General features: G+C 46.2%; 1 protein-coding gene across 2 annotated transcripts; it reads left to right on the top strand.

Moving 5' to 3' along the window:
* Positions 1 to 417: 417 nt before the first annotated feature.
* On the top strand, positions 418 to 25,915 carry plcg2 (phospholipase C, gamma 2). 2 transcript variants are annotated; one of them, XM_068603659.1, is made up of 33 exons: positions 418 to 660; positions 6,246 to 6,437; positions 7,360 to 7,509; positions 8,927 to 9,020; positions 9,129 to 9,176; positions 9,410 to 9,494; positions 9,614 to 9,694; positions 9,783 to 9,826; positions 9,948 to 10,020; positions 11,221 to 11,322; positions 11,972 to 12,090; positions 12,684 to 12,769; positions 12,911 to 13,028; positions 13,947 to 14,115; positions 14,200 to 14,292; positions 14,708 to 14,794; positions 15,754 to 15,923; positions 16,041 to 16,241; positions 16,721 to 16,843; positions 16,914 to 17,094; positions 17,659 to 17,727; positions 17,859 to 17,968; positions 18,091 to 18,187; positions 18,271 to 18,343; positions 19,587 to 19,759; positions 20,038 to 20,140; positions 21,922 to 22,125; positions 22,915 to 23,054; positions 23,767 to 23,875; positions 23,998 to 24,165; positions 24,655 to 24,743; positions 25,003 to 25,160; positions 25,241 to 25,915. In XM_068603659.1, the coding sequence occupies exons 2-33, from the start codon at positions 6,254 to 6,256 to the stop codon at positions 25,281 to 25,283; spliced, it is 3,744 nt and encodes a 1,247-aa protein (XP_068459760.1). In that variant the 5' UTR covers positions 418 to 660; positions 6,246 to 6,253; the 3' UTR covers positions 25,284 to 25,915. The 2 variants fall into 2 exon arrangements, with proteins under 2 accessions (XP_068459760.1, XP_068459759.1); XM_068603658.1 differs by having other exon boundaries at positions 25,000 to 25,160.
* Positions 25,916 to 26,478: the final 563 nt, after the last annotated feature.

Below are 26,478 nucleotides of genomic sequence, written 5' to 3'. Positions count from 1 at the left end.
CTCGGGTCTATTTCTAACTTTTACTGAAGTGTAGGATCTGAGTGTCCTTCCAGCCCTGACAACAGATAAAAGTAAAACACATGTTCCTCCATCTTTGGATTTCCTCTCACTTATTTTATGTTTTAATGTAACACAGCGTTTCATGTTGTGTTCATTGTGAGCAGGAGTCCTTTGACAACCACCTGTCACCTCCAGACACATGTCTGTGGACTGTCTTTAAGATGGCGCGTCGTTCTCTGCCTCCTCGTGCTGCGCCCGGCACGTGAGCCCACGAGAGGGGCTGCACGCGCACCCCGCAGCGCGAGGCCGCGGATCTAACGGCTCTCACGCGCCGCTCAGATGCCCTCGCGCTCGGTGCCGCTCGCGCGCTCTAGTTTGCATAGCCATATAGTCCTGACTTCCGGTCCGTTTTTTTTTTTTTTTTTTCCAGCTTGTCGGCTATGCTTGTAATGCAAGTTAACTTTTACTTCCTTGTACACACAGATAGAGGAACTGACCGTTTTGCGGGTGGCCTGTGTGTGTGGTGTGTGTGTGTGTGTTTTGTCAACACTCTACATCCTCTCCGAGCTGAGCTCAGTTCATGACTTTCAACATCATGATCAGATAGCAAACGAGCGCCGACGTTTGTAGAAGCAGAACGGAACCGACTTCACTTGTAAGGTAACTCTTTCTCTCTTTAAACCGTGTGGTTCGTGTCTGTCAGCGCGCTGCGTCTTCAGCTTCCTGCGGGCGGAGTGAGACTGCAGCGGAGAACAGGGGAAGTCCGCTTTTTACCGGCAGCAGCATCGGTAGCTCTCAGCACGGTGTCGGTGCTGTGCTCTGTCTGTCTGTCTGTCTGTCTGTCTGTCTGTCTGTCTTTCTCTATGTCTGTCTGTCTGTCTTTCTTTCTCTATGTCTGTCTGTCTGTCTGTCTGTCTTTCTCTATGTCTGTCTGTCTGTCTTTCTTTCTCTATGTCTGTCTGTCTGTCTTTCTTTCTCTATGTCTGTCTGTCTGTCTGTCTTTCTCTATGTCTGTCTGTCTGTCTGTCTTTCTCTATGTCTGTCTGTCTGTCTGTCTCTCTGTCTGTCTTTCTCTATGTCTGTCTGTCTGTCTCTATGTCTGTCTGTCTGTGTCTCTGTCTGTCTTTCTCTATGTCTGTCTGTCTGTCTGTCTCTCTCTCTCTATGTCTGTCTCTCTGTCTGTCTTTCTCTATGTCTGTCTCTCTGTCTGTGTGTCTGTCTGTCTCTCTGTCTCTATGTCTGTCTGTCTGTCTGTCTCTCTCTATGTATGTCTGTCTCTCTCTCTATGTCTGTGTGTCTGTCTGTGTCTCTCTCTGTCTGTCTGTCTGTCTGTGTCTCTCTGTCTGTCTGTCTGTCTTTCTCTATGTCTGTCTGTCTGTCTTTCTCTATGTCTGTCTGTCTCTCTCTCTCTATGTGTGTCTCTCTGTCTGTCTTTCTCTATGTCTGTCTGTCTGTGTGTCTGTCCCTCTGTCTGTCTGTCTGTGTCTCTCTCTGTCTCTCTCTGTCTCTCTCTCTCTCTCTCTCTCTCTGTCTGTCTCTCTCTGTCTTGCTGTATGTCTGTCTTTCTGTCCCTCTGTCTGTGTGTCTGTGCGTCTCTCTCTCTCTCTTTCTCTCTCTCTCTCCATCTGTCTCTCTGTCTCTCATTCTGTCTGTCTGACTGTCTGTCTGTCTCTCTCTGTCTGTCTGCCTATTTTTTGAGCGGACTTGGAAAATAATGTCTTGACATTATTGCGTAGCACCTTCACGTGTAATCTCTACAAGGTTATGGCATATTTATTATAAATGTACATTTACAGTTGCACGGTCACACAGCAACGTGGAATGAAATGAATAGTGTGAGCGAAACAGAAGGTCGACCCAGGAGAGCCCACGATAAGCACAAAGACAAAACTTTCACTGCAGTTGATCACAAATTATTGGTGTATTAAAATGTTTGTTTGATGGTGATTCCCCATCAGAACCGGGCAGAACCCTATCCGCTTCATATTTGATAAAAATGTCTTTGTTGTGTATTGTACGTCCAAGTTCAAATATTATTTTTTATCCCAGAAGAGTTTTGTTGTTGAATTAAATCGAGATGTGAGTCACAGTATGATGGAGCAGTGGAGTCACAGTGTGATGGAGCAGTGGAGTCACAGTGTGATAGTGGAGTCACAGTGTGATGGAGCAGTGGAGTCACAGTGTGATGGAGCAGTGGAGTCACAGTGTGATGGAGCAGTGGAGTCACAGTGTGATGGAGCAGTGGAGTCACAGTGTGATAGTGGAGTCACAGTGTGATAGTGGAGTCACAGTATGATGGAGCAGTGGAGTCACAGTGTGATGGAGCAGTGGAGTCACAGTGTGATGGAGCAGTGGAGTCACAGTGTGCTGGAGCAGTGGAGTCACAGTGTGATGGAGCAGTGGAGTCACAGTATGATAGTGGAGTCACAGTGTGATGGAGCAATGGAGTCACAGTGTGATAGTGGAGTCACAGTGTGATGGAGCAGTGGAGTCACAGTGTGATAGTGGAGTCACAGTGTGATGGAGCAGTGGAGTCACAGTGTGATAGTGGAGTCACAGTGTGATAGTGGAGTCACAGTGTGATAGTGGAGTCACAGTGTGATAGTGGAGTCACAGTGTGATGGAGCAGTGGAGTCACAGTGTGATGGAGCAGTGGAGTCACAGTGTGATGGAGCAGTGGAGTCACAGTGTGATAGTGGAGTCACAGTGTGACAGTGGAGTCACAGTGTGATGGAGCAGTGGAGTCACAGTGTGATGGAGCAGTGGAGTCACAGTGTGATAGTGGAGTCACAGTGTGATAGTGGAGTCACAGTGTGATGGAGCAGTGGAGTCACAGTGTGATAGTGGAGTCACAGTGTGATGGAGCAGTGGAGTCACAGTGTGATAGTGGAGTCACAGTGTGATAGTGGAGTCACAGTGTGATAGTGGAGTCACAGTGTGATGGAGCAGTGGAGTCACAGTGTGATGGAGCAGTGGAGTCACAGTGTGATAGTGGAGTCACAGTGTGACAGTGGAGTCACAGTGTGATGGAGCAGTGGAGTCACAGTGTGATGGAGCAGTGGAGTCACAGTGTGATAGTGGAGTCACAGTGTGATAGTGGAGTCACAGTGTGATGGAGCAGTGGAGTCACAGTGTGATAGTGGAGTCACAGTGTGATGGAGCAGTGGAGTCACAGTGTGATAGTGGAGTCACAGTGTGATAGTGGAGTCACAGTGTGCTGGAGCAGTGGAGTCACAGTGTGATAGTGGAGTCACAGTGTGATGGAGCAGTGGAGTCACAGTGTGATAGTGGAGTCACAGTGTGACAGTGGAGTCACAGTGTGATGGAGTGCAAACTGCTTGCAGCTTTCTGGAGAATCGATCATGCAAACACTTCATACTCAGCGCTGCGCTTCATTGGGTCTTCAGCCACACGCGGTCAACAGCGACAGCGAAAGTAACATTTAGTGTTGTGTAGTTATGTGAAGGGCCACATGGGCCTCCAAACAGCTATTGTTTGTGTTTAATATGATGTTTAGATATGGCAAGCATTGAATTGTGTTTCTATATGTATGATAGCTTACAAAAGGCCTCCAAAGCACTAAACAATTCAGCAAAAAAAGCGTTGTAAATGTCAGTCCATTGTGCATCTCGTTCACTCTGCACTTGAAGTCAATATTTGAAGGCAGGACCTTACTGTACCGGATCAATAGTTTTGCTATTAACAGTTTATAGATTTACTTCAATATTTTTTTTAGTAGGCTAACTTCTTCTACATCTGCCAAAACCAACATGCCCAGTAAGATAAATAGTACAAAGTAAAGCAAGACTGCTTTTGGCCCTCCCATAAATCCCCCCGAGAGAAACACAACTACGTTGAGGTAAAGTCAGAAACAATGGTTGACACACTGAGCGGAGATCATTTACAAAATGGGCGGATTAGTTGCTTTCTTTGACGTAAGGAAAAAGCGTCGCGAATTTTCGCGTGAGTTTACTCGCTCGACTTAATGGGGTTTATTCGCGCCAGAAAGGGGGCGTGGCTTATTTCCATAAAAACACTTCCAGCATTCACCATTGAAATAACCACTGTTTCTGCAACAAACTTATTCTGGAAATCCCACAGACGCTGGAACATCAAGCGCCATCGTGTCGGCGCTCATCATATTATCCGTAGCGCACGCGTGTAAATGAGGCAAATGTTTTGTCTTGCGTTATTCCAGCCATTCGCATCATTTGCGCCGCCCGGCAACCATTTTGGTTTGTGCATTAACTTTGCATTTAATCCATACTACGCTTTTGGTGTGAGCAGTATAGTTGAACGTTTAGTGCTGTAACTGTGTGTGTTCGCTCTATTTTTCCTTTTTTCTACCTTCATATTCAATTAAATATCCATAATTCTTTAAATGAGTAACATGGCTTATGTATATTAATATATTCAACCTGGGTTGGACTCACAAAGCTTATTTTATTCTAAAGCTCAAAAAAAGAAACTGGTGTTTCAGTCAGTGGACTGTTGTGAAACTAACTTTTGGTTTAGCCGACAAAATACAAACCACACTATTGTCATGTTTATCTAGGTCTGGTCCTTTCTTCTGGCTGCTGGCTCAGTGCAACCTGTGAGAAGTGTTCTGCGTCCTGTCTGACTGTTTATTGTCTCAGCCACTTCATGCAGTTCTGACCTGGTGCCATTTCATACAATTTTGTGAAAATTCCGGTGTGTATAAGGAATAACGCGACGACAGAGCAACATCCTCATTTCATATAAACAGGCTTCCCTGAAGTGGGCGTGTGTGTGTGTGTGTGTGTGTGTGTGAGACGCATCAGACTGCAGCGACAAAGTGTGTGTGTTGTGCAGCGCTGCCATCAGTGTGAAGACGTTGTGTTGGTGTGAACCAGGTGGGACGGTCCCTCCACGGTTAAGGTTTCAACAGTCGTGTTGTAATGTGCATTAATCATTAACGACTCTTCAAAAACACTAAAGTCACCTTTCAGTTTTTACAATCTACGTTTTGTTTAATGTATTTTTTTGATAATGTCTTTATATTCACACAGATGTGCTTTCACATTTATTAATATTAAGTCATTCATTCCTCTGCATCTGTTTTTTTTATAAGCATTAGGCTTTTTCTTATAGGAATACTTTCTGGATCATAAGTGTAAACATATTTTTTTAAACCCCTTTTATATACAAAGAACAGGCTCTCAGCATGAGTTCATGTATTGGTTCTGTCTTCATTACCACAAAAATACCAGAAAACGTCCTTCAGTACATTTCTGTTGATAATTCGGGTCATATTTAATCCAGCAGAACTCCCTGTGGCACCGTTTGGTTTCTATATGTTTTGACTCATTTGCAAGTTAAACATTAGGTAATGTGACGATAGCAGGCCGACCTTCAACACTATCAAAGTATGCGCCCACACGCCTTCTGATTCGCCTGGCGTTCATCGCGGTGACATTTGTTTTCCTGGTTCCATTGAGCCACAAAAATGCACCGCGACAAATGAGCTTTATTTATCAAACCCAAACCCATGTGAGTTTCACCCAAAACGAAGCCGCTCTGTCCTGATGACACTGAACACAACCACCTGTCTGCCTCATGAAGCTCACACTGTGGAGGTATTCCAAAATTTATATCTATATTCCTGTATATTCTGTAGCTTTGGAAGGACTTTTCCAAAGTTTAAAAAAAAGAAAAACACTGATGATGTCATCAGAGTGGTCTCTGATTGGACCAGAGGCTAAAGATGTTCAACAGAAAACCTTCATGACAAACTGAGGGTGTGGACATGAGAGAAGTGTGCATGTGGGAGGCAGAAAGCGTCTTAATGGAAGACGCTTTTTGAGGTGCATTATGGGTAAATGTTGGGTATAGTCGAGCTCAAGCCCCACATTGAAACTTACTTTCAATACTATATAACCCATGCTTAAAAAAAAAAAATCTTCCAAGAGAAACAGGGATGAACCGGCTCTTAATGGAATATTTAATGTTGTACCTTGAAAAAAAACATTGCGTAAAAGAAAAAAGTTAACGGTTTCTTCAGAAGCAAATGAACCTGAGCTCTTGTTGGAAACATTAGAGTGCATGAATACAAGTTGAACTGAGAGAATTAAGTTGTGTCTGGCAGAGCACTCCTACACAATCCAGCTTGAGAGTACACAACGACAATGACGTCGCTGCCATAAGTCACATGACTCAGTTTGACGTTGCCCTCACCATCGAAGCCGTCTCCGGCCTGAACGAGCGTCTCCGTGTCTCCTCTCCAGCTGCAGAGATGGCCCGTTCGGAGCAGCAGGGCGAGATGACGGAGTACAAGAAGATGCTGATCAAGCGGGACATGGAGACGGGCGTGGTCATGACGGTGTTCCGGCAGAAGGCGGAGCGGCTCACCGTGCAGGTCATCATGGAGACCCGGCAGGTGGCGTGGACGCGCACCGCCGACAAAACTGATGGCGTCTGTGAGTATATCAACCATGAAGGATCGCCATCGTCATCGTCTTGGTTTATGGAGAAGATGCTTCCATAACGCATCTCCTTTCAGACTAGTTGAAAGAAAAGATCTAAAACACACATTTAAGTGTTTATTCTCCACTTGTGTCTGTACATTCACCAATAGTAGTAGTTGGCCTCTAATGATCTAATAATGCCATAAAGCTATGTTTGTGGTGCACAGTGTACACAAATCCTGCAGAAGCAGACAATTCCCAAAGCTAAAGAATGGACACCCTACAATTTAATTAATTTATTTAGTGTTATTTACATTTCATATGGCTGCAGATGCCATGTGCTGTTGTAAACAATGCAACTAGTGGAGGTGACGAGGTGCTCAGTGTTGCCAGACTGGTGATGGCAAAGTATCGTACCAAAGGCTCAAAATGGTCGTATTTGGAGGATAATTCTGGCAACCCTGAGATCGGTCGACCAATGACAGTTCTCTTTACCGTCAGAGCTCTCGCAAGAAGATGATCGTAAGATACCGTTTCACAACTTGTAAGAGCGTAAAAACTAGTTAGTGAAAGACTCAGAGAAACACAAATATCACACAAAGCAAAATCCCGGACGTTTGGTCACTCTAAGTAAACACTGTAATTCTTCATTCTAATGACCGACTCCTTTTAGCACGCTAGTTTGTAGCCTAGCTTGCGGTGCCAGCTAAATGTGTTAGCCGGATGCCCTTTAAGTTTAAACTTGTACTTGAGCTCTGATACCTTTTGTTGGTATGTTTTCTTTGTTATAAATGTGAAGTGTCAAGTTTTGAACCACATTGTAAGTTAATTACAATGTGGTAAAAGGATTTTTGGTGCTCTCAGACAGGATGTGACGTTCGTCCCGATCATAGATGACGATTCACGCCGTGAATGTGTCTGTGCTGTGTTTCAGTGGACCTGTTTGAGATCAGAGAGGTTCGTCCAGGGAGGAACTCCAAGGACTTTGAGCGCTTTAAAGACGGGAAGGACAAACACGATGAAAACACCTGCTTCACAATCTTCTACGGCTCACTGTTTGTTCTCAACACCCTCAGTCTGGGAGGTGAGAGCTTTGTTCATTTGTTCAAATAAGTTTCGATCAGAAGTGGATTTCTGTGGTCTGCTGTTGGACCGCTGTTGCTGTCTGGTTTCAAACCAAAAGTCAACGTGGAGTTATTTAAACTTACTTGACATACTTAAAGGAACAGTGTGCACGTTTTAGTGGCATTGAGTGGTGTGTGGCAGTTTGCAACCAACTAAATATCCAAATGTCAATAAAATAAATAACATTTGTGATGTATGTGAAGTTGATAATGAAGCCGTTCCTCCTGTCTTCTGTCCACCTGGCCGCTTTGTGTCAACCAGCAGAGAAGCTTTCTATAAAAAGCTTTCCACCCATAGTTCGTCCTTAGCTTGTGTGAACATGCCGAACGAATTAGGTTTCACTTTCATTTGACATGTTCACAGATGTGTTGGCTGTTTACTCGCAGAGATTTTCTTGCCAGCGGTGGTGACACTAATTTCAGAAATAATCCTGTAGGTCATATTAGAGAGTAGAAACAAATGACCTCTGGGGTTGGAGGACTTGTTGGGAATAAGAACAGCTTTAACGCATGAAGCATAGACTTCTATACAACCAGAGGAGTCGTCCCTGGTGGTCAGGAGAGAGAATGCAGCTTTAACACAAGAAGCATAGACTTCTATACAACCAGAGGAGTCGCGCCCTGGTGGTCAGGAGAGAGAATGCAGCTTTAACACATGAAGCATAGACTTCTATACAACCAGAGGAGTCACCCCTGGTGGTCAGGAGAGAGAATGCAGCTTTAACACATGAAGCATAGACTTCTATACAACCAGAGGAGTCGCCCCTGGTGGTCAGGAGAGAGAATGCAGCTTTAACACATGAAGCATAGACTTCTATACAACCAGAGGAGTCGCCCCTGGTGGTCAGGAGAGAGAATGCAGCTTTAACACATGAAGCATAGACTTCTATACAACCAGAGGAGTCGCCCCTGGTGGTCAGGAGAGAGAATGCAGCTTCAACACATGAAGCATAGACTTCTATACAACCAGAGGAGTCGCCCCTGGTGGTCAGGAGAGAGAATGCAGCTTTAACACATGAAGCATAGACTTCTATACAACCAGAGGAGTCGCGCCCTGGTGGTCATAGACTTCTCTCTCACTCGCTCCACCACCACTGCCTTGCCCCTCCCTCCCTCCTTCGCCTCCTTGCTCCAGAGAGGAGGGGCTCATTTTGAAATGCTGTGTTTCACATTTCATGTTGAGCCCAGCTTTTGCTCCAGGAAGTGCGTTGGAATGGCGACCGAATCTCCTCCTGTGAACAACGAGAGCTCAAAGGCCCGAGTATTTCCTAAACAGCGGATCAGATTGTGTTTCAAAAGCAGAACCACTGCTCATCACCCTACGGTGGAAAATGTCTCCATAGGACACTAATAATTTCTGTTTTGCACATTTTCCAGCCGATTCTGTTGAGGAGGCACAGAAATGGCTGATAGGCCTGGAGCTGCTGAGGCAGGAGACGCTGGAAGCTCCAACTCCGGTTCTTATCGAGAGGTAGACGAACACACACACACACACACACACACACACTCACACACTCACACAACCATCAGTGGTGAGGACTCATCCAATAATTGATCCCTTGTGTTCCTTTTCTTCCAGTTGGCTGAGGAAGCAGATGTATTCTGTCAATCAGACCAAAACACACAGGTACTCAGCCACACCGGCTCTGTGCATGCATGCTAAACATCTGTATTGTGTCTTATGACTGAAATCACTCTCAGTGGTCAAAAGTGTGTTTCCTAAACTAATCAAACCCATAGGATGGATACAGCCTAACTGCTGAAAACCTAAAGCCTGTTTTCTCCCAGTATTTCACACCCAATAGCAGATATTGAATGCATGTTCATGATCATGGGGATGGGTTTCTGTGTCCTTCCCAGTATCTCCATGAAGGAGCTGAAGGCTCTGCTAGCGTCCATGAACTACAAGCCAACCAGCTCCCGTTCTCTCAAAGACAAATTCCTGGTACCGTTGTGTTCTTCTCTTCATGCCATGTCCTCGTCCAGCAGAGCACGGATGAAGTCTATTCTAGAATAATGCATATTCTGTCTTGCTCAGCCAGGGCTTTTGTTCTGCTTTCACAGGAAGTGGGAGGAAAGAAAGACCGGCTGGACTTTGCGCAGTTTCATAAATTGTACAACCTTATAATGTTTGAACAGAACGAGGTGAGTCTGCATTAAATCACACTGGAGTGAATATATACTGTATATATCATTGCACAGCATTTTCATTCATATTGTATTTTAAACTCAGATCCTGGATGAGTTCAAAAAGGAATCATGTGCTTTTATTTTGGGGTGAGCACCTTTTTTTTTTTGCCCTCATCTTTGCGAAACACATTGATGTAAATGAAAGGCTTGTGAAGATGGTGTGTGTTCAGTCAGCGTGACCGTGTGTTCGCTCTTCTTCATCAAACAGTAACACAGATAAACCAGATGCCTCAGCGGTTCTGCTCCATGACTTCCAACGATTCCTCATCTACCAGCAAAAGGTAAAAGAATGAAATAGTTTGTACCGTCCAACAGTCAATAGGATCATCCTACCATCATGAAACCACCTGTGATTGGCCAAAGTCTCGCTTTTCTAAGGCCTGAAAACAGAGATAAGAGAAGCGCAAAAGTATAGATTTGTCTCAAAGCACTTCAATTATAATAAAAACATTTTTTTGAGAAATTCTTGCCGAATGATTCCAAAATGTATCGCCTTCCCCCAGCTGCTATGTAAAAAAAAGAAAAAATTAGCAAGTAAAGCAGCTTTAATTTTAGGGTCAAGATGAAAAGGTTAGATTTGGGAGTGTTACATATACTGCGACTAATCAGACAAATGTATGTTTAATTGAAGAAAATGATTGGACATTCGGTTGTTGACATCAGCACAGCAGTCCTTCAGGAGTAGCATACCAAAGTCAGTGGGTTTTATAGGAAGCAGAAAAACATGATAGGACCTGGAATTGGCCCCTGAGGTACTCCAAATAGATTTTGTCCAATGACGAGACATGATTGAGAACATGATTGAAATTCTGGCCTTTAAACATTCCATACACATTTTTTATTTACATAAATATTTTGTTGAATTGTCCTGATATGTAATTTATCTGTAATGTCATCACCTTTAGATCCAATCTCAGTAAAACATCCACACACTGCATCCCACCTCAACTGTAACGTGTTCACATCCTCATAAGAGAACCGGTTCCTGTTATTATTCACGGAGCAGGAAACTGACCTTTCATGATCTCAAAGGACTAACATCATTACATATGTGGTCTAAATGAAGCATAGACTTCTATACAACCAGAGGAGTCGGCCCCTGGTGGTCAGGAGAGAGAATGAAGCTTTACCACATGAAGCATATACTTCTATACAACCAGAGGAGTCGCCCCCTGGTGGTCAGGAGAGAGAATGCAGCTTCAACACATGAAGCATAGACTTCTATACAACCAGAGGAGTCGCCCCCTGGTGGTCAGGAGAGAGAATGCAGCTTTAACACGTGAAGCATAGACTTCTATACAACCAGAGGAGGAGGAGAGGAAACAAAGCGGTAGAGAATAGAACACACTGTAACGTACTAGTCGGGACAAATTAGGTTTCTGAATAAAAAGCACCAATGAATTAATGAAACATTAATACAATATTTTCCAGGCCGATCTCAGTGAGAATACCTCTCTTTCATTTCTTCCCTCATCCCTCAGGAACCCTGGGCCGGTGACCTGAACCGAGTCAGAGAGCTGATGACCACCTTCATCGATGACACCATGAGGAAGACCAACGACCCCGTGTTCACCGTCAGCGAGGTATCCAGAGACAGGATGGGACTGTGATTAGGTCACGACCACCGCTTCTGTTGGGCCATGTATTTTACCAGATGAACAACCTTCTGGCCATTTTAAAACTATTTTCATGCCTTTTGGTGTAGAATATTTAAAATATTGAAACTTAAATAAAAACCCATCTCAAGGTTAGCGGTTCAATCCCGTTCTTCTAATCTCCGTCCATATATGGTACAAGTAATAATTTAAGATGATCAGGGTCATGTCCATATGGCACAATATATTAGGATTTTAAAATTGATCGAGGTCATGTCCATATATGGTCAAAAAGGTCAATAACTTAATAATCGTGGCGGGCCTAACTGGGTGAGTTAAAATTCGACAGTTTGGCCAAGAAAAATAATGCTGAAAACCTTGTTGTTGTTGGTGTTGTTGTTATTGGTGGTGGTGTTGTCATAGTTCAAGTTAAGGGGGGGTTCACATGTTGAGTGTTCACATGTTGAGTGTTCACATGTTGAATGTTCACATGTTGAATGTTCACATGTTGTGCTATGGTTAGTTGGTTTGTTAGAGTTGGACTTTGCAGCTGCATCATTTCAAACTAATAATCATCCTGAAAGTGATTTTTTTTATAAGCGGACCTGAAACCTTTTCATTTCTTTCTGTGTGTCAGTTCCTCAGTTTCCTCTTTTCCAAAGAGAACTCTGTGTGGGATGAGAAGTTCTCAGAGATCCGCGAACTGGACATGAACAACCCTCTGTCTCATTACTGGATCAGCTCGTCGCACAACACGTCAGTACATCACACGCCTGCACCACGCCAGCAGCAGCCTCACCCAGCTTCCTACATGCATGAAACATAACGACCGTTCATTGATGACCGATTAACCTCTCAGATGAGTTACCAAGTTGTGCCGATGGCTCATTTGAGGGTTCCTTTATTAGAAAGGCACCCAACTGTGAAAAGAGTCGTTTGAAGGAGCTTTGTCAGGAAAAAGCTGGAAAAAACAGGAAGTTAGCTGGATGTGGGTTTGGAGAGAAACTTGTCACAATAATCCTGCATTATAAATGTATGCAGGTGAGTTCAAACTGTTTCTTTTACTGAACAGTGAGGGTCAAATACACATATGATATTAGTTGCATTATGGGGAATGCAGGGTTTAATATTCATCTCTTGACTCGACGACCCAACCGCTGTTCTCGTTAATGGTTTACAGCCGATCCATAAATCATTCAGCCAATTGTTTATTAACGTGAATAAGTTACACATTATGAAAGTGGGACGGCACCCTGCTGATTCACGCGCAGGCCAACAGGAGCCAAACATGCAACACATTTCCTCTGTGTGAAGAATATACATGCAATGTGCGGCGTGTCCCTCCACAGGTACCTGACCGGCGACCAGCTGCGCAGTGAGTCGTCCACAGAGGCGTACGCGCGCTGCCTGCGTCTGGGATGCCGCTGTGTGGAACGTCAGTAGCTCTCACCCGAGATCCCGGGTGTACTTTAGTTCACGTTCGGTAGTTTCATTGTTAGCAGGAGTAAACTGATAATAAGTCATGTTTTATTTCATATCATCGACACCTTCTTGTGCCTCGCGTGGCCCCGTCCAGTGGACTGCTGGGAAGGACCCGGGGAGCCAATCATCTACCACGGCTGGACGCGCACCACCAAGATCAAGTTTGAGGACGTGGTCAAAGCCATCAACGAGCACGCCTTCGTCACGTCAGAGTAAGAGTCACTGAAACCACCACACTGGACCTGTGACTTTATGACACGCACACACATGCACACGCACATGCACACACACACACACATTCATGCACATACATGCACACTTGCACACATGCACACACACACATATGCACACTTGCACACATGCACACACATGCACAAACACACATGCATACACGCGTGTGCATGCACACCCACGCACACGCATGCACATATACACACACACTTGCACACAATATGCACACACACACACACATACACATGCGCACACATGCACACACACACATACACACAGACACACACACACTCTCACACACACACACACACAGCTTTCAGAGATGACTTTCTCTGTGATATGAATCCATGTAAAACAACATTATTTTATTGAACATTGTGTCTATGTTTTGTTGATCTTTGTAAACTTTGCTTTTGAAGGTGCCGTATAAATAAAGTTGTTATTATATTATTATATAATTGAGATGCCCTCGTGGGTTTGATAGATAACGGTTTAAAAAATGTACTTTTATGATTCTGGACACATTCAGACTTTTGGTTGGGTAAATATTTTTTTTAAGAGTCAAATTCCTTTGAAGCATTGCATCAAGTGCCGTTCCCGTCACGCGTCAATATCCTCAACCCTTTTAGCAGAAATAAAAGTAAAACGTGAAATAAAAGCTTTCATAATTCAGAACAAATCTCTAATCGGGTGATTGCCTCTACATGGCTCTCAACATGGCGTCGGTTCATGGCTAACAGTAGCAACGTCGGGTGTGTGCGAGGCTCCTGCACGCCGTAAGCAGCTGTGTGAGAGCAGAGCCAGTCAGCTGGCCAGAGGGACTAAATTAGAATTAAGCGTCTCAGATCTTGCTGTGAGTGTCGTCTCCAGCATTGTCTCAGACACGTCGTCTCTCTCAGGTTCCCCGTGATCCTGTCCATAGAGGAGCATTGCTCCTTGGAGCAGCAGCGTCAGATGGCTCGCATCTTCAGAGACGTGTTTGGAGACAAACTGCTGATAGAACCCGTGGAGCAGATGGCCGAGCAGCTGCCGTCCCCCACGCAGCTGAAGGGCAAGATCATACTCAAGGTGCCGTCTCCCCATCGCCGGCGCGTCCGTGGAGTTTGTATTGATCGCTAATGACTGCGCTCTTCTGGTTTCCTCCTCGTGCAGCACAAGAAGCTGAGCGTGGAGGGAGGAGTGACGAGAGACTTCAGGAAGGGGCAGAAACAGGGAGACCTGGAGATCTGGGACCCTGTGGACCAGGTACTGTCAGAGGGGTCCGCTGGGTGTGGAGAGGTGGCTGAGACTCCCTGACACAAGGATGACGGGTGTTGAGCTGCTTTACATCACACACGGGGACGGGGTGCCAAGCCTTTATCACACATAAAGCAACACGTTTCTTTGGCCTCACTAAAATGTGTTGTCTCTGAAGCTATAGAGAGACTTCCTGTATGTACGAGCACATGAGACACTGTGGGAGCAGAAGAAGTCATTATTCATGTGACATTATGAGCGTATGCTTTCAACATGGCGTCTCACCGTTGGGATGTCCTGGTTGGCGGTGGGGAAACGGTTCCTATTTAAACTTCAGTAACTTGTTGCGGTTGAGAGGTTCCCTGCGCTGGCAGCTCGTTTGCATGCAGAGTTTAACGTGTGAATTTACATTTGTCTTTCTCAGCGGTGGAACAAGCACTACTGTGTGATCTCTGATGACAAGCTGTACTATGCAGAGGAGTATGAGGAAGAGGATGAAGACCCCAGGAAGGTACAGCAGGAGTTTGTACCTGTGACTTTCTGGCTTTGTTTTTCTGCTTCAGCTCCTCATTGTGAAGTAAATGTTGCACAATGCAGTGGACCAGAGTAGTGACAGCGCTGGTGTGAAGTAATAAAAGGCTGACTTTACGCCACAGAGGAAGTCCAGTAGAAACTCAACCCACTGTGTCTTGTTTCCACTTTGGTTTGGAAACAACTTCAAGTGGTTGTATGTAAAATTAAATCTTAAATCTTAAAGATCGCTAAAACCTGATTGTAAAAAGTAAAGCGGTTAAGATTCATTATGAGACCAGATCAGAGGGACGCTGTGAGCTGGGTTTCCTTTACTGGGTTCCCATAATAATAATAACTTTATTTATTTCATATAGTACTTTTAAAAACAGGGTTTACAAAGTGCTTCCACAGATATGCAAACAAAAAGGAGCATCCCATAAAAGCATTGAACACAACCAAACCAAAGAAATGGCCCAAAAGAACAGTAGAAAACCAACAAATATATAAAATATACAAACAAAACCATGGGAACGAAAGAACTGCATAATAGATCATTAAAAAACAAACATAAAAGGATGATTATTCTCGTATATTATTCATATTCATATTATTATAGAAGCGCTGTGGAGTTGGGTTTTGTTAAGTGGGTTCCCATAATGTTGGTAATACACTAAGAAACACAGCATTTACTGATTAAACCATGCAAAACATTACAAAAACCTGCTTTTTAAATGGTTTATGTATTTAATAGGTACCCGCAATGCATTCTGGTCAGAAACACTCAATTTCACCATAACTTTGAGGTACTTTAACCCCCAAAAAATGTCTGATGTCAAATGTTGCTGATTTTGAATCATGCTGCAGAAAGAATCGTGAGAGAGAGATGTTGAACTTTGAATATTGTTGACCACAAGAAGCGATCAGAACACGTGACAGCGGCGTGCTCGCCTCTCTCAGTACCAGGACCTGCACTGCTCAGAGCCGTGGTTCCACGGCCGTCTGAAGGACGGCCGGCCGATGGCCGAGCGGCTGATCCAAGACTACTGCGTGGAGAGCGGGGGAAGAGACGGCAGCTTCCTGGTCCGACCCAGTGACACCTACGTCAAAGACTTCACCCTCTCCTTCTGGTACCTCCTGATCTCACGGCCGAGCAAAACCTCACGGCCCGTGTTTTTGTCATGAGTGTATTGTGTAATATGTTGTGTGTGTGTCTCTGAAGCGCTCGTCCTGTGCGTGTGATTCAGGCGCAGCGGGAGAGTCCAGCACTGTCGCATCCGCTCGGTTCCAGAGGGGGCGCTCACGTACTTCTACCTGACGCCCAACCTGCACTTCCCCAGCGTGTACTCGCTGATCCAGCACTACAGGGAAAGCCCGCTGCGCTGCCAAGACTTCGAACTGCGCCTCACCGACGCCGTGCCGCAGCCCGACCCGCACCTGCAGAAAGGGTTGGTCTATGTGAACAGACGAGAGGCCGAGACGCCGCCGCGCTAAACGCATGAGCTAACGACTAGACACCCCTTTTCAAACAAATATCTGACGACGTCAGTGAGTCTGGCGTTGAGGCATTGTGGTTGAGAACCAAAAGTCTCTTCCAACTTCTTCAAACCCGTTTGCACTTCTCTGCAGCATCGCAGCAGTGAGCTGGAGACTCACCTGTAATGTAGGTCACAGGGTGAATGTGTCTGTATGTGTGTGACTCTGTGTGTGTGTGTGTGTGTGTGTGTGTGTGTGTGTGTGGATCAATGGATGCAGCAGAAGTAGATGGATGAGAATAATTCTTCCAGCTCGAGCTTCTTCTTTCTCTCTCAGTCTCTCTCCTCTCACTCTTGAATCCATTTGAAAATGCTTCTAGTAGTTCTTCTGTCGTCTTCATACACATGCAAAATGTAACTGTGTGTGTGTGTGTGTGTGTGTGTGTGTGCAGGTGGTTCTACAGTAACCTGAGCAGAGGTCAGGCTGAGGACTACCTGCTGAGGATCCCTCGAGACGGAGCTTTCCTCATCCGACAGAGAGAAGGAGAGCAGGACTCCTTCGCCATCACGTTCAGGTGCAGCAGCACTTCACACTTTATTCCTCTCCGCGTGTGTGTGTGTGTATTAATGCTCTCTCTCGTTCAGAGGTGACGGTAAGATCAAACACTGCCGCATCCAGAAGGAGGGCGCCATGTACCTGATGGGCACCACCACAGAGTTCGAGAGCCTCGTGGACCTGGTCAACTACTTCAAGAAGAAGCCGCTGTATCGCAAGATCAAGCTGCGGTACCCAGTCACCCCCCAGCTGGTGGACCGCTTCAGCACCGTGAGTCACTGGAGGAGACCCACACACTTTGAGTCGAGGAATTTGAGTTTAACCAACAAGTCAGAACCAATTCCATCCAACTGGACTCATTGTAAAGCCGAGACGTCTGGGATGTCTGTAGAGTCCACTGTGTTTGCTCAGGGACTGCCTGGGCCGTGCTGGTGCTTACACGACATGCTAACATTAGCATGCTCCTGTTGGCTCGTTGAACAGGTCACAAAGCGAGGGAACCTGCAGGGCTGGTGTCTGAGTCTTTGCTCTTTGCTCTAGTTTATTGTTTATCATCCAAAAACCTCCACCAGTGATTTAATCAGAGTAATATTGTGGTTATTATGCTGTGGTTTTCTTGGTCCGGCCCACTTGAGAATGATAAATGAAACATAGGCCTTCCAATGACTTCAAAGCTGTCGTATTTACACGTTGTTTCTCCAGCAGAGTAGCCACTGATTCATCAGAGTCCTCTGTTGTTTTAGACATTCACGCCGACTACAGCTGAATGTTTCTGAAGCCGGTAACTTGTCATCTGCACCGACTGCTTCCTAAAGGCATGCTGTGTTCACGCAGGAGAAAGACTGCGCCTCCCTGTACGAGGTGAAGACGTACGTGGAGCCCAACGAGATCGAGCCCTCGCTGGTGTGTACACACACACACACACACACACACACACACACACACACACACACACACACACACACCACTACACGCTCCTGTGCAGTGTCCTCTGGTGAAGACGGTCTTGATTGGTGTGCGTTTGCCTCCCTCAGCCTCAGAGCACAGTGAGGGCCGTCTACGGCTACCAGGCCAAAAAATGGGACGAGCACAGCTTCAGCAAAGGAGCGCTGATACACAACGTGTCCAAGGACAGCAGCGGATGGTGAGTGACTTCAATCCCCTGCTCAATGCACGACGTCTGCATGCACTCGGCTGGCTCGGCCTCGTGCAAACACGCACCCGTCACGAAGCAGGAGTGTTGACGTTGTCTACGCTGCACTGCAGGTGGAAGGGAGACTACGGCGGGAAGCTGCAGCTGTTCTTCCCTGCAAACTATGTCGAGGAAGTGTCCAACAACACCAAGCCCGACGTCAAAGAACAGGTGAACGCGAGAGGACTGTGGAGTCCATCGGCTCTGGGCCATTGACGGATGAATAATGAAATGTGTATGTGACGTTACAACAGGACATGGAAGACAACCCACTGGGGGAACTGTGTAAGGGCGTGGTGGACATCTCCAAGTGCAACATCCAAAACTGTGAGTTCTTTAAGTTTCTGATGCTTTCTGCAGAGTTGGTCATTAGTCATATTTCTTATTCAAACACTGAAGGCACTCAATTACTGCCATATCGTCAACAAAGGTAAATGCTATTTATGATGTAATATAAAGGTCTGTAATGCAGTGGCGGGCCGCCGGGGCCTTCTAAGCTCTCTCTGGTGGCCTAAACGGAAAAAGTTATAGCTTTTTTATAATGTAATAGTTTTTCACAAATACACGACATGCATTATAATTATGTGTCCCTATTATCTTATTCTGTCATGTCCCAGCTCCTTCATGTGCTCCTCTGCTCCTTCATGTGCTCCTCTGCTCCTTCATGTGCTCCTTCATGTGCTCCTCTGCTCCTTCATGGGCTCCTCTGCTCCTTCATGTGCTCCTCTGCTCCTTCATGTGCTCCTCTGCTACTTCATGTGCTCCTTCATGGGCTCCTCTGCTCCTTCATGTGCTCCTTCATGTGCTCCTCTGCTCCTTCATGTGCTCCTCTGCTCCTTCATGTGCTCCTTCATGTGCTCCTCTGCTCCTTCATGTGCTCCTCTGCTCCTTCATGTGCTCCTCTGCTCGTTCATGGGCTCCTCTGCTCCTTCATGTGCTCCTCTGCTCCTTCATGGGCTCCTCTGCTCCTTCATGTGCTCCTCTGCTCCTTCATGTGCTCCTCTGCTCCTTCATGTGCTCCTCTGCTCCTTCATGGGCTCCTCTGCTCCTTCAAGCCTCTTTATGGCTTCTTCCTGTTCAACATGTTTTATCCAATCACATGTCACCTGTCTTCCTCTGTGGAAGAGCAGCCTGTTACAATACATGGAAGCTTTCTGGAGGCCCGAGACGTGTGATTGGTCACAGGACCATGTGACCATGAACATGCGCTGTGGTTGGTCACAGGGATCAGTGTGGCGGTTTTGTTGATAGATTTGGACAACATGCATTGTTGTTGGCGTGACGGGTTCCTCCGCTGCGGTGCGCCGCGACTGGCTCTATGTCGGCTTGGAAAGACTCGGGCCGAAGGTGGCACGCCGGCTCCATTCGGTCCATTCGTGATGCGACTAAACGGCCTCACTGAAGGCCTAGCTCTGAAACCACGGCCCGCCACTGATGCAATGTAGATATAAAGTCTCCTTCTGCAGCATTAGTCACTTGTCTTGGTCCAGGGCGCACCGAAAGGCACCGGTTCCATACCAATAAGCCCCTTCTCCTTAAGACGAGCACAAACACGTTTTCTTGCTTCCAGTGAAGAGCGGTAAGAACGGGAAGCCCAACGTGTTGAGCCTGCAGGACCAGGAGCAGGACAGCCTGCAGTTCGTGCTGGCGGCCGGCTCTCTGGAGGAGCTGTTCGCATGGTACCAAGTGGGCTGGGACATCACCCAGAGAGCCATGAGCAAGCAGTACCACCGCGAACAAGAGGTGAGCGTCTCATGCACGCCATAACGTAGAGGCCATGATGTCACACCGCCTGCTATTCATACAAGCGTTCTATTGCTGTATTTTTTAAAACTTTTTTGTCATACAACTGTGTGATAAACTACACAACCAGCTCACACTGTGTGTTTCCATGGTGTGAGTCTGTGTGACACTACTTCACACTGGATGTCAGGACAGAGTATGAATCGTACTGTACAGGCACGGATGGTCTGTCGGCGTCACAAACAGGAAGTGGCTGTTTTTTTTCTTTGCAATCTCAGATCAGGCAGCAGGTGGAAGTGGAGAAGAAGGCAGAGGTTGCTATGGAGATGTCGGACCTGGTGGTCTACTGTCAGCCGCGCAGCAAGGAGAAGGACCGCTTTGGTAAGGACACGCACACGCACACGCACACACTGAACACACAAACACTGTGAGCGCTGTGATGTCACGGGAAACTTCACCACAGCCGCAGAGAGCAAACAGCCGCCTCTCAACGTGTTTGTTCTTTCAGTAATTATGATTTTAGATTATAAAGCAACGCCAAACTTGTTCGTATCGTTGTTAGCTCTGTAGCGCTTCATGAGCTGAAGTTCTGAAATGACTTGTATGAATACTGTTCATATAAACACACGTCAGAGTTGGTTGCACATGAAAACGTGTAAATCTTGATGGTAACTCTGCTTCCACATGTTAGATTGAGACAAACAACTTCATATTATCAGGTTCTACTTCCTGCCGGGACTGTCCACATGAGCCAAAACCTTCACAGATAATATAACACAACCAACTGTTGAACTGTTTGTTTCTGCAGTGTGTCCAGGAGGCCTGGTGCTAATTATCTTTTGTTAATTCTGTGGAAATATCTCAATATAAACGTATGATTTCTGCTCGAGAAGTGCAAACGCCGGAAGAAAGGAAATACGACTCACCCATCTTTAATATCCAATGAAAGAAAGAGACGTTGTGTGACTCGGTGCATGTGGTGCACGTGAAGGGCGATGTGCACTCATGCAACTACAACTGCGGCAGACCAGCAGGTGGCGCAACGACCGTTTAGAGTCGACCTGCACGCCGACGTTCACGATGTCTCCCTCCAGGAATTCACCTCCATCTTTGTGTCCTGATACTCCATCAGGTTTTATAAATGCTCATATTTGTGGACCTCTTCAGCCAAACGTTCTTCAACAGGATCCATTGTTCCTGTTTCTGCTGTGGCTTTTAAAAACAGAGGTATGATGCTCTGAAACCGGACATGAGAGACTCAGAAAGGACGTGGTTAGCGGACCAATCACAGCCTTGCTGCTGCGATAGGCTAGTGTAGCTTTGACGGATAGTCAGAAATTTTTTAGTGATGCACGCAAGATGGCTGTCGGGACTATGCAAGGGCGGCCATGCGTGTGTTGTGTGCTTGCGTCTCTGCGTATAAACGACCCCGTAGTGCTGGTCCCATCCACCAGACCCCCAGCTGCCTTCCAGCAGTAACTACTGGCCCACGATCCTGGTAACTGCCAGAGTTTGTATAGACATTGTTAAAAGGTTTGTAGTTTCAGGCTAGCTGTTTCCCCCTTTGCCCCCAAGCTTCATGCTAAGCTAAGCTAACCCTCTGCTGGCAGTTATATATTCACATATACAGTCATACATATTCACTGTCCAGGAGAGTGGCATGAATCTTCTCATCTACTGTTTAAACAGTTTGACAGTACACCACGATAATCTGACGCTAGCGCTATAGCATGCTAACGGCGTCTCCGTCGTTGTAATTCAGACATGAGCCTCCAGGTCTCCCTTCCAATATGTGAAGACAGAAACGCCGGCTCCTCGCTCCAGTTGTTCTACCGCAGAAGAGCTTCAGCTGACAGGATGTGACCAAACACAGCGCTGTGAGGACCAGACAGCTTCCTGTGTGTCACCTCTCTAAATTTAGAAATACACCGAGTTGCACAGAACATCCGCAGTGCAACGGCCCTCATCAAGAGACTCTGTGTTTCCAGTTGTTTGATATTTTGTGGTTGTTCCTACTACCATATCATAAGTTTATAGATGTTTTAGAGGAAGCGTTCCAAATACAAGTCATATATCTGGCCGCTTCTGTCTGTGGTTCCATCAGCAGCTACCAGCAAGTACACTCAGTATCCAGAACCTCTTCCTCTTCCTGTGTCCTGCAGACAGCTACAGCTACAAGGAGATCCGCTCCTTCGTGGAGAACAAGATGCCGGGGAAGAGCCGCACGAAGGACTTCCTGCGCTACAACCGCAAGGCCCTGAGTCGCATCTACCCGAAAGGCCAGCGCATGGAGTCCTCCAACTACGACCCGTACCCGCTGTGGGCCATCGGGAGCCACATGGTGGCGCTCAACTTCCAGACTGCAGGTACAACACCTTGTGATGGGTTGGCCAGCGCTTCTTCTCCAGCTCAGGAGAGGAACAGCGGTCGCTCCAACACAAAACCTTCCGTCACTAACAGAGCTTTGACAGAAGGAAGGGCACATGCTGCATCACACAGCTGTCAGTCCATACCTGCAATTGCAGTGCAAAATGGATGAAATCATTTCCAAAATTCCAAAATAAATCTGCATTTGAACCCAGATCTTTTGTCATGACTCCAGTGAGGAGATGTTCACTGATGACAAGAAGCTTATTGGATTAGAATCACAGACTCTGCCTTTCAATGCGTCTCCAGCCTCCGTCTTATCATAATGATAAGATTACAGTGACAGGTGGTCATAGATTATGACCCTGTCCGTCAAAAGGAAAGACGACCAGGACGCTTAGCGCGACCACTGAAGTGTGGTGGCGTGCAGCCTTCATGGTTTCCTGCTGAAGGCTGATACGCAAATGTGACTCGTTTATACAACGACCTCAATGACGTTGACCTTAAATGGAAGCAAGAAGGAAGCCTTCATCTTATCTGTGGTGCACAATCCAATTTTACATAACTCCCACAATGCAAAGTGTTGCCAACAGACCTTTTCACCATTAACTAACGTCAGTGAGTCCTCATGCAGAACACCAGAGCTCTGGAACTGATGAAACGTTGTGTGTGTGTGTGTGTGTGTGTGTGTGTGTGTGTGTGTGTCTGTGTGTGTGTGTGTGTGTGTGTGTGTGTGTGTGTGTGTGTGTGTGTGTGTGTGTGTCTGTGTGTCTGTGTGTGTCACCCAGACAAGTACACCCAGTTGAACGGCGCCCTCTTCAGTCAGAATGGGCGTACGGGCTACGTGCTGCAGCCGGAGATCATGCGCGACGAGAGCTACGAGCCTCAGCAGGAGAAGAGGAGGGTCAAGTACGACATCACGGTTAGGGTACGTCTGTCCACACACACACACACACACACACACACACACAGCATCATGAGGTTGCATTAGAGTTTATTCAAGATGGAGGTGGTGACTGATCTTTACTTTACAATAAAGTAAGTAAATGTGTGTGTGTGTGTGTGTATGTGTGTGTTTTTGTGTGTGTGTATGTATGTATGTGTGTGTGTTTTTCTGTGTGTGTTTGTCTATGTATGTGTATATGTGTTTGTGTGTGTGTATATGTGTGTGTTTGTGTTTGTGTGTGTGTATATATGTGTGTGTATGTGTGTATGTGTGTGTGTTTTTCTGTGTGTGTTTGTCTATGTATGTGTATATGTGTTTGTGTGTGTGTATATGTGTGTGTTTGTGTTTGTGTGTGTGTGTGTGTGTATATGTGTGTGTATGTGTGTTTTTCTGTGTGTGTATGTATGTGTGTGTGTTTTTCTGTGTGTGTGTGTGTGTTTGTGTGTGTGTATGTGTGTGTGTGTGTTTGTGTGTGTGTGTGTGTGTATATGTGTGTGTATGTGTGTTTGTGTGTGTGTGTATGTATGTGTGTGTGTTTTTCTGTGTGTGTATATATGTGTGTGTGTGTTTGTGTGTGTGTATGTGTGTGTGTTTGTGTATATGTGTGTGTGTATGTGTGTGTATACGTGTATGTGTATATGTGTGTGTGTGTGTGTGTGTGTGTGTGTGTGTGTGTGTGTGTGTGTGTCTGCAGGTGATCGCTGCCAGACACCTCCCTAAACCCGGCCGCAGCATCGCCAGTCCGTTCGTGGAGCTCGAGCTGTGCGGTCACACGGAGGAGAAGTTCAAGACCATCGTCTACCGTGAGGAGGGGCGGCGGTTCAAGCCCGCGGGGGGAGGAAGAGAGGGGGGAGGAGGAGGAAGGGGGGATGTGACTGAAGCAGTGTGGTCTGGTGTGAGCGGTGCTGTCGTCTCTCGGCTGCAGGTGACAACGGCCTGAACCCGGTGTGGAAGTCCCCGGCGGACTCGGCGGTGTTCAGCGTGCACGAGCCCGAGCTCACCTTCCTGCGCTTCGTGGTCAACGAGGAGGACATGTTCTCGGACCCCAACTTCCTGGCCCAGGCCACGTTTCCCGTCAAAGGCATCCGCTCAGGTGGGAGCGCGCTCGCCGCACGTTCTCACCATCGAGCTTTCGTTGTTATATTGTACAGTTGTTCCACAGCAGCGAGACGAGTCCTGTGTGACGTCCCTGCAGTCATGTGACACGCGGCGTGAACGCTTCACTGCATGTTACGTACCAACAGTGTCACCTTCTGCTGTTTCCCAAACAGTTCTATCATGCTTTGAATGTAGTTTGAATATCTTCCTCTGGTTTCACTGCTGTGTCGACCCGTCAACACAACACAAACGCACAATTACGCACAATTACACACAATTACACATCTATCAGTCAGAAGCTGTAAAAGACAGCAAGTTGTTGAAAAGACATGTTTGAGTTGTGTCTACTTCTAGCCATAGTTGTGAAGTAAAATGTGGACTACAGATGAAAAGTAGCCTTTTGGCTAACTAGCGCATTTATAGGAATATTGTATTAAACATTTATTTCATTTTTTTGGTTGATATTACACGGTTGTTTCCTCAGGTTTCCGCTCCGTACCTCTGAAGAACGGCTACAATGAGGACTTGGAGTTGGCCTCTTTGCTGGTCTACATCAATGTTCAACAAGCAGGGGTGAGCACACACACACACACACACACACACACACACACACACACACTACTACATTTAAAAAAAATATATTTCACCTGAAATTTCCACAACATCATGACGATCTTGAGGTAAATAAATAATTCTTAACCATTTAAGTCCTACATATACATCTTTACATCTGCAAAAACAACCTGGCACCCGACGCACAACAGAAAATTCAACACACACACACCTGGAGGTCTGTGTGTGTCCTGCTGAGCGTGTCCTGTCCTTCCAGAAGGCGGAGGAGGAGCTGTACTCGTCCTCCAACCAGCTGAAGAAGAAGCAGGCGGAGGTCGGCGGCGAGCTCTTCCTGTACGACACGCACACCAACATCCAGCGCACCGCCCCGCGCCAACACACCCCGCTGTCCAGGGAGGGCAGCACCGGGGACAGCAGGTCAGCATCAAACCCACGAGCGCGGCGGTGTCGGGCGGGTGAGAGGGTCTGATCGCTGCTGTGTTGTCTTTGTGCCGCAGGAATAAAGAAAAGAAGATAAACAACAGCAAGTTCTTCTCGTGAAGACTCGTCCGTCCTGCCGGAGAAGACGCCGACAACGAATCCAACATCGAACGCGAGGCGACGGAGATCTGTGCTCTTACGAGTTTTACCATCGTGAGACGTTGTCATTTTTCATTTTCATACCAAAAACTGTTTTCTATTTATTTAAGATTTTTAAAAATGATAAAAAAAACTCTGGGAGTAATTCAACCTGAAAACCTTCTGGGAAAAGTAGGAAAACCATGAAACTCTGAAGCGGAGCCGGGGAGAGAAGGTGTGACTCCTTCATGAGAGATGAGGCAGTCGCTCTGAATCACTGTTAGCAGGACGGCGCTGATGCTGCAGCATATTTATTGTGTACCTGAAATAACCATTTCACTGCAGCACAGCGGACTGTTTCTCTGAATCTTTCATTCTGTGTCTTCATCTTGAATCCTGATGAGACGGGAACGCCGCCGCCGAGTGTCCCGGGACGCGGACGTGCTGTTCTCGCTGTGCAGCGTGACGTCGTTTCTCTGTGTGAAGTCAGATTAGTGAACACGGGCGATGCAATGAGAACATTTCCTGTATTTCATTTGAAGCCAGATGATGTTTATAGCTTTCCTGTAACCTTCTTATGAATTGAGTCAATAAAGTCTGCTTGGGGAACTTTACCTTTATCTCTGTTGCGTTGTATATTCAGCATGTATTTAAGCTAACATGAGGCATTAATACTCATTTCTGTGTAATGTAACTGGAAGACACTTTGGGCCCCTGCCTTGTACAAATCATCCCTTTTTAAAATAGATACTGGGACACATGCACGACTTAGCAGGTGAGTTTACAATAACCTCATGTGTGTCATCAAAGTGTGAAGTCAAGATGGCCGACGGGTGCAGGGTTACGTTGCAATGTGATGAGCAACTTGTTCATTTCTCTACCACGTGAACAGACAGCACGGGCTCTTCCTCGGTTATGTGACCAATATCTTGAATTGAAAACATTGTACTTTTGGGTTATATGTTCTCATGATAAATATAACTGTGACTGCAGATTATGGACTAAAAAACACCATAAATCCATAAATCTCTGGACAAAAACACTTTTCACCAGCCTTCACTCTGCATAAGAAATGTAAGAAATGTAAATGGAGGTAAAAAACAACAACATTCATTTAGCCACTTCTTCTACAAGACAAGGGTTACACCTCCTGGGTTAATATTTAATTTATATTATT

Source organism: Clinocottus analis, unplaced genomic scaffold (assembly GCF_023055335.1).
Source record: "Clinocottus analis isolate CAN_PGR_092001 unplaced genomic scaffold, fCliAna1.0.p SCAF_6, whole genome shotgun sequence".
NCBI classification, from domain to species: domain Eukaryota; kingdom Metazoa; phylum Chordata; class Actinopteri; order Perciformes; family Cottidae; genus Clinocottus; species Clinocottus analis.
This window is presented reverse-complemented; position numbering and strand designations above follow the sequence as displayed.